The 8,672-nt window shown below is 41.3% G+C and overlaps 1 protein-coding gene across 1 annotated transcript; it reads right to left on the bottom strand.

The window, feature by feature from the left end:
• Positions 1-1,897: 1,897 nt before the first annotated feature.
• On the bottom strand, positions 1,898-7,090 carry LOC108373839 (uncharacterized). Its single transcript, XM_017629784.1, has one exon. It carries the CDS (start codon positions 7,088-7,090, stop codon positions 1,898-1,900), a length of 5,193 nt encoding a protein of 1,730 aa, XP_017485273.1.
• Positions 7,091-8,672: the final 1,582 nt, after the last annotated feature.

Below are 8,672 nucleotides of genomic sequence, written 5' to 3'. Positions count from 1 at the left end.
TGGTCCATTTGATGCACATTGAACTATATTTCTATAAAAAATTAACAAAAAAATATATTATGAAAAAGAAAAAAACACTGTATTCTGGGTGTATATATTTACCGATAGGTAAAAGTTTCAATATGTTTGGAAAGCACCACGCACCCTTTTCCAGTAGCACCAAAATCTCTATACTAATTTCCAGGACACTACCACAAACACTTCCAGAGATATACAGTATGAAAAATTCGATATGTATGGGTGATGCCACGATTCCTTAATATTACGAAAGTCTACAGGAGGTGTCCAAAATTTCAAAAAATCGGTACAGCCGTTCGCGAGATCACCTCTTATAAAAAGAAGGAGCTTCTCTTTATATAATTAGTGTAGGTAACACACCACCCTTTGCCTCTTTGCTAGAACTTCTAAAATATTGAAAAAGACGCGATTTTTTGACACTTTGACCTCGTTTTTCTTAAAATCTGGAGCTGATGGAAACTTTATGCTTACGGATTCGTAATCAGCACACAAAAATTCGGCAGAAATAGCGTTAGCATTTGCTGCATAAAATTTTTCCCCATTTTTGCTGGCCTGTGTAATAAGTTTTGTTAAACAGCCAATACCCGCAGGTTTGCGCCGCCGTCAAACACCTTTCGAACTGTAAACCAATGACTCGATTCTATTCTATGCATATTCTACGGGTATCGAATTTCAGGCAAATCGGACCATATCTAATCCACCTATCAGAAAAAATATCCTATATGTTACCCCGGCCAATAAGCAACCTACGTGCCAGATTTCAAGTAAATCGAACCATAAATAAGACTTTTTCGAATATATCGGTCCCTGGCCCACTTAACGGAAAAACTGGATCCTATAAGTTTATCTAGGCAAAAGGCTACCAACAAACGAAATGCATTTTTTTTTAGCATATCTCGACCCCTGCGCCACTTATCGGATAAATTAAAACTTTGTGCACTCCTTCTAAACACCTTTCCAAAAAAGCAGCACCCATTCGAATCGGTTATGAAACATAGGAGAAAATTGTTCCCAATTGATTCATGCTCCCAATGAATTTCACAATTATCTGAAATTTTCTAAGCTTTCGTCGAAAAAAGATCCAAATTTTTCGCGTTCTTCCGGATTTTTCCGAGTTTTCCCCTTAGAATAGACATATAAAAAAAATCACAAAATTTTTATCTTTACGCATTCATGTTTCTGGCATGCGGGGTTCGATATGTATTTGCCAATTTGTTTTACAAAAATTATTTAAAAAGCAGACGTATCGGTTGCTCAGCAAACCGGTTAATCTTTTCTGCAATTATTTCACATTGATTCTCTAAGACAAATTTTCGATGTATTCTTAAAATGCATAAACCTAAAGGTAAATTTTATAGGAAATTAAACTAACAATTTATTAAAACTAGTAGTAACCTCGAAAGACGGGTGAGTACTTAGCTCAAAATTTATTTAAAGAACTTCGTGAAAGACAAAAATTAATCTTGTATTGTCAGACACCTAATAACCCAGGATAATTTTAAAGTTCTTAAAATACATTACTCTACTCTAAGCTTCGTGCAGTGGGCCATGAGAAAACCGTCATCTTTAAGATATAGTCCAACCTTTCACAATATCTGGTTGTTGCGGCAGTAGCGGAGTAAAATAAAACGACGCGTGCTTAATGTTTGCTGGTTCATTTATTACTGAACTCATAGACACCTTAACTAAAATGACAAAGCTGAGAGAGTGGATGTGTATTGCGAATATACGTGAGAGGCGCGAACATACCGGCCTCCTTGGACTATTCATCCTTAAATGAGTAGTTCAATAATTTGTACATTATTAAATTACAAAATTGTGAAAAAGAAAAATAAAATAAAGTGTACAACTTATGTGATGCATAAAATATGAGTATATACTACTGAGACTTTTCATCATCTGATAAAATAGGTACAAGCTTTACGATGGGCCTAGTCAACAGGCCTTCGGCAGTTTTGATATCTACTACTCTTGTATAACCATCTTGTCCAGGATGGCATTTGACGACACGAGCTAGCTTCCAATTCGCAGGAGGAATACGTTCGTCCCTCACCACGACCAAGTCCCCTTCTCGTATGTTTTTCTTCGGACGCACCCATTTAGCTCTAGTTTGCAGTGTTGAAAGGTATTCTAGCTGCCAGCGACGCCAAAAATGGTTACGTACGGCGGATATAAGCTGCCATCGTTGATTTATATTACCCTTAAAATCGAGCATTGTAGGTTCGGGTAATGCTTTGAGGGGCTCGCCAATCAAAAAGTGACCAGGAGTCAATGTTTCCAGGTCAGACGAAGAACTCGAGAGCGGGCACAAAGGGCGTGAGTTGACGCAAGCCTCTACTTCGGTGATCAGGGTATAAAACTCTTCGTACGTCAACAAGGTCGATTTGAGAGCTCGCCGAAGGTGGAACTTTACACGCTTAACAGCAGACTCCCAAAAACCGCCCATATGAGGACCGCTTGGGGGATTAAACTGCCAATCTATGCTAGAGTTCGCAAAAAAATGCTGGAGGTTCGGATCGTTCATCGCCTGTTGAAATACTGTCCGTAGATCTTTCTCAGCACCCACAAAATTAGTTCCGTTGTCAGATACGTATGTACGGCAATAACCTCGACGTGAGGCAAATCTTTTAATAACACTGATGAAGGTCTCTGAGGATAAGTTACTCGCTAATTCCAGATGCATAGCGCCAGTCGCCATGCAAATAAAAACAGCTATATAGCCCTTGGTAGACTTTGACCCGCGTCCTTTGGAGAATTTTACGCTAAATGGGCCAGCCATATCTACGCCGGTGACAGAGAATGGTCGGCCTGCGTAGTTAACCCTAAAGCTTGGTAGGTCGGCCATCATCTGTTGCTGTCGAATAGCACCTTGACGTCGACACGTAGTACAATTATGAAAGATTTTTCGAACCAATCCTCGTGCGCCCATTACCCAAAACCGACGTTGTAGTACGGTCTGCATAAGTTGTGGTCCACCGTGCAAGAGGCTTTTGTGAAGGTCATTAATTATCATGATAACGATGCTGGACCTTGACGGTAAGACGATAGGAAACTTGATGTCTGGCGATACAGCGGAGCGACGAATCCTACTACCCGCCCTTAATATGTTGTTGTCGTCGAGGAATACGTTGAGCCGAATTAGTGAGCTGCGAAGCGAGATAGGTTTAGAGTGTTGGCAACACCAGATTTCTTCGTTGAATGCTTCCCTTTGCACCTGACGTATCCAGTATTCTTCGGCGGCACGTAACTCTGCGTATGTTAACGGACCTCCTTGCCTTTGCTTTTCTCGCAAATTGCGTATATATCGCAACCAATAAGCTGTAATGCGTTTCAAACGTAAAAACGACGAAAACCTAGCGAGCATATCTCGCGCTATGAAGCTAGCAGCGCCAATAGAAGCGGTGTGAGTCAGGGTTCGCTTTGGACGCAGTTCCAACTCTGTCGGTGGTATTGATGGTGAGTTAGGCCAGTATTTATCATCCTGCGACAACCAGGGAGGCCCATTCCACCATAATTTATGCTGGATAAATTGCGCAGGTTGCATACCTCTTGATGCGCAATCAGCTGGATTATCGGTTGTACACACATGGGACCAATCTTCCGATGCTATATTCGATTGTGCTGTTGCGACTCGGTTCGCTACAAATACAGACCAGCGGCTGGGGTGGCTTTGTAACCAGGCCAATGCGTTCATAGAATCCGTCCATCCATATATCTTGGATACCAGTCCAGCTAACGATTGTTGAACGTGATGTGCGAGTTTTGAGACCAGAACGGCGGCGCACAACTCGAGCTTAGCTATGGAAATAGAACGGAGAGGCGAGACCTTTGTTTTTGCACTTACCATAGCTACAGTTATTGAGCCGTCAGCATGTCGTGTCCGAGCGTATACTACACCAGCGTAAGCCTGCTCTGAAGCGTCTGCGAAGCAGTGCAGATCTGTCTTTGAACCTTCCATTCCGGTTCCAAGCCATCTTTGGATTTTGAGTCCAGAAAGTAATTTTAAATTCTCGCGATGATTCAGCCAGCAAGCGGCGATGTCTTCTGGTACTGCATCATCCCAGTCTAAGCCAAGTTGCCAGAGTCGTTGGAATAACGTTTTGGGGACCAAGGTGATTGGAGCCAGCTTCCCTGTAGGATCGAATAATCGACAGGAATCTGACAAAAGCGATCTTTTGGTGAGATTTTTCGGTGGGGACCCCAATTTGATGTCGAAGTATAAGTAGTCATCCGTGGAATTCCACATTAGTCCTAAAGCGCGTACTGTATCGTCGTCAGCAAGCAAATGAGATATATTGTGCTCTCTTGCATCGAGAGGAATATTGCGGATGACGAATGGCGAGTTTGATGCCCACTTCCGCAGTTCAAAGCAACCATTTCCAAGTATTCGGGATATTTCTTTGCGCAGACTATTGAGGCTTGTTTCGGATGAGCTACCGGTTAACAAGTCGTCCATATAAAAATCTCGGAGGATGACGGAAGATGCGAGGGGGTAGCATGTAGCGGCTTCTTTGGCTGTCTGCTGCAGCGCTTTGATTGCGAGATGAGAGCTAGAGGCAATACCATAAGTAACCCTTAATATACGAAAATCTTGTAAGGGCTCATGTTTGCTTCTGCGCCATATGACTCGTTGATAATCGACGTGTTCTTCAGCGACCATTACCTGACGATACATACCGCTGATGTCAGCGGTTAAGGCGTACTTGTGAATTTGAAAGCGGTTTAAAATAGAAACTAAGTCTTCCTGAAGTTGCGGCCCGATCATCAAATTATCATTAAGCGACAGGCCGTTTGTAGTTTTTTGCGAAGCGTTGAAAACGATACGCGTTTTCGTTGTGCAGCTCGACTCTTTGATAACGCTGTGATGTGGCATATAGTAATTTGATGAAGGCACGTTACTTACCGGCTCCATATGACCCTGATCCAACATATCTTGCAAGAATGCATGATATTGTTCTCGATGCTCGTTATTTAGCTCAAGCCTTCTTTCCATTCTTAACCAGCATTGTACCGCTATAGCCCGTGAGTCACCTAATTTAATATTTTCCCTAAATGGGAAATGCACGATAAAGCGCCCTTGCGTGTTTCGTCGGTGAGTTGTTTCGAATAGATTTTCACATCTTGTCTCTTCTGTCGTAAAGTAACGAGTCTCCGGTAATTCATCAAGTGTCCACGCCTTTATCACTGCCTTTGTTAAGTCGCTATCTGAATATAAGCAAGGAGATGTATTGTTCGATTTATCTAAGGTAGTTAGCTTGCCGAACAGCACCCAGCCAAAAACTGTCTTCTGCGCGATCGGAGTATTAGGCGGGCCCTTTATAACCTCTGTTTCCAATAGCGAATACATTTCATCAGACCCTATAATTAAGTCTATGCGAGCTGGCAGGTAATACTGCGGATCAGCTAATTTTAAGCCTTCAATGTGCGGCCATTTGGAAGAGTGTATTTTCGCCGCGGGCAAAGATTCTGTAAGCTTTGTCAACACGAGAGCAGATAGAGGGAATGTTTCGGTGCCCTCCATTGGCGTCAACAACAATGATGTTTCGCCCTTTACCTTACCCTTTGAGCATCCGATTCCGGACACAATGACTTCACTTCGCCTTTTAGCTAATTGTAATCTTTGAACACATGCTTCAGTTATAAATGAAGAGTGTGAGCCTGAATCAAAAAGCGCGCGCAAAACATGCTGCTTTCCGTTGATGTCACATGCTCGTAATTGGGCAGTAGCGAGAAGAACGGCTTGCCCAAAGGTCGCGTCAGAATGTGTGTCCGAAGCGGTTGCTTCTGGTGCGCTTAGTGCGGCAGTGGCAGAGTACGACGAATGCCTTGCAAGTAAGGTGATGTTTGCATTGTCACTATTTTTGGATGATTGTGAATTCGCAGTATCCATCGAAGTAGTGCCGGTTTCGGAATAATGAAGTAGCGTATGGTGGCGATGTCTGCATATTCTGCACGTTGATGCGCTTCGGCACTTGTCTCTTTTATGCATCTCGCTCAAACAGTTTGTACAAGCGTTTTTATTTCGGATTACGTCCTTTCGCGTGGTTACCGGGATTTCACGAAATTGAGGGCATTGATAAATTCTATGCTCACCAGAACAATACAAACACCGTTTGGAATCCGTCTGACCCCCTTGCGTGGCGTGATATGCATTGATTTTGTTTTTGGGTTTTGCTGCAGTCTGTTTCGTAAGCCCAGTATGCGTCAACGCTGCCTCTAGCGAGCGACATCGAGTTTCGAGAAATTCCTGCAAAATATTAAGATCTACCTCTTGTTGTTCTCCAAGTGAAAGTTCCCATTGTCGTCTTGTTTCGTTTGCTAGCCTATGCACAATTACGTGTATAAGCCATTCATCCCAATGTTGAACCGGCAGCGCCAAAGCTTTCAATGCACGAACATTTTGCATGATGGGGTCTAGTACACCTTTGATTGCAGTAGGAGTGTCGCTGTTTGCCTTTTGCACCGAAAAAATAGCACGGAAATGATGATCTTTAATAACACGCGGAATATTGTACCGTGTTGTTAATAAATTCCAGGCTTCGCTGAAATTTGCATCTTGAAGTTTGAAATTTGAGATTAGTTGCAGCGGCTCTTTAGACAAGCAGCAGCGTAAATAGTGCAATTTTTGACTTCCAGTCAGCGTTTCGTGTTTTAGTACGATGGCACTGAAACTGTCGAAAAATGTGAGCCATGTTGTCGGATCTCCTTCAAAATGAGGTAAATTAAATGCTGGAAGCTTGATGTTTGGAATGACAGATGTGCTGCGTGAAACTTCGCCTACAGTTGTTGTGTTAAGAGAAGATTGTGCTTCGAGCATTGCTTTGAAATTTGACATTGCGGATGCATACCATTGTTCGCCCTGTTCTCTTTCGTACTGTTCTGCTTCTATGGCGTTCGCTCCGCATGACTCTTCCACAATTTCTTGAGCAATATTAAACCGGCCCCATTGTTCACGTAAAAGCTCTATGTATACTTCCAGCTGCTGTTTGGAGTATTTTCCGCTTTCAGCTTTACTGAGTTCAAGAGAGCGTTTAATTGCATTTCGTGCTGAGTCTCTTTTGTTCACAGACATTTCAATTCACTTCAAAAACGGTATACCAAAGAAATGAATATGACCTTAAAATGACCGTTTCCCTGACGTGCTCTTTTGCCTTACTGGCTGTAGCTTTCAATGTAAGTAGTTTATTCACACACTTTCACGGCAGCGAATGCAGGTGCACTTCTAGTTTTATTGTTTTTGTAGTCTTTATTTAGTTAATTGCGTATTCACTTTAGTATTTGCGATTCAATTAGTTTTATGTTGTTAAGCGATTTTTTTATTTGCGTTAATAACCGAGATCCGGTCTGAAGGACCATCTGTTGCGGCAGTAGCGGAGTAAAATAAAACGACGCGTGCTTAATGTTTGCTGGTTCATTTATTACTGAACTCATAGACACCTTAACTAAAATGACAAAGCTGAGAGAGTGGATGTGTATTGCGAATATACGTGAGAGGCGCGAACACTGGTATTAGTCTTAATCTGAAACGCAATAATCATTGAAAGTTGGCGCTGTTTATGGTGAAAAGCATTTCGTCATTATACACGAATAAAGGCGCGCTAGTGTTTTGACGGCGAAAAAAGACGCATACAAAAATTTTACGAAAAAAGGTGCTTAAGAAAAACTTCGGCGAGGAAAGACGCCTAACCTAGTTGATTTATACTTGGCGAAGGACTGTCACTTCAGCACTATTCCACAAAAACTATTAACGGAATGTACATACTATTACAACCGCAAACATAGTTGACCGCGAAAATAAGTTTACGCGTCCTTCTTGGCCGTCAAATATTTTAACGCGTCTTTCTTCGCCGTCAACTATGTTAAGAGTCTTTCTTCTCTGAAGTTTTTTTATGCGCCTTTTTTCGCGGTCAACTTTTGAGCTCGAGCCTTTATACGTGTCTAGTCACGATTTAATATCACTAAAGCTTTCTTTACCCTAGAAGCCTAATCTATTTGGGAGTAACGTAAAGCCTTTACATACGCTGTAGAGGCTTATGTACTTAAAAGATAACCTGTGAGCTAAAATATACTTAGTCCTGCCTTATTTTTTTAAAGAATATTGAAGTTGTGAGTTTGACTAATAATAAAACATCATTTTATTAATAAAACCTATAACCGCATTTATTTAAAACAACAAAATAAAAAGTAAATTTTGTGTTACAATTAAAAAAGACCCATTCCGTATTCGCCTCGCAGACGTAGATTATACTTTTAGGGTTAACCCTTTCAGTACAAAAATTCAACCACTGGTTCTAAAAAATTTTAAATATGTATACCGGCTAGTTTTGAATCGTTCATTTAAAAAATCACATACAAAAATGTGTAAAGCTTTGAGGTTTACGGTCATTCTGGGTCCTCTTAATGGTCAGTGATATCCTAGGTGTTTAAAAAGAAAGGGATCTCAGCTATTTTTATTTTTTGCTTTCGTGAAATATATTTCAAAACTATGAATAATACCTCATAACTTTTCCGAATCTCAATACCACGGAAATATGGTTAATATTTTTCAATATACTATATTACTCACTATCGATTTTTGACAAACACGGTCAACTGCAACTGCAGCTTGCACTTTAGTTTGATATATAGCTCAATTCTGTGGCTGCTACAGATCG

This window comes from Rhagoletis zephyria, unplaced genomic scaffold, assembly GCF_001687245.7.
Source record: "Rhagoletis zephyria isolate East Lansing unplaced genomic scaffold, Rhagoletis_zephyria_1.1 Rzeph_scaffold_07073, whole genome shotgun sequence".
NCBI lineage: Eukaryota > Metazoa > Arthropoda > Insecta > Diptera > Tephritidae > Rhagoletis > Rhagoletis zephyria.
Note: the sequence above shows the minus strand (reverse complement) of the source record. Positions and strands in the feature narration are given on the sequence as shown.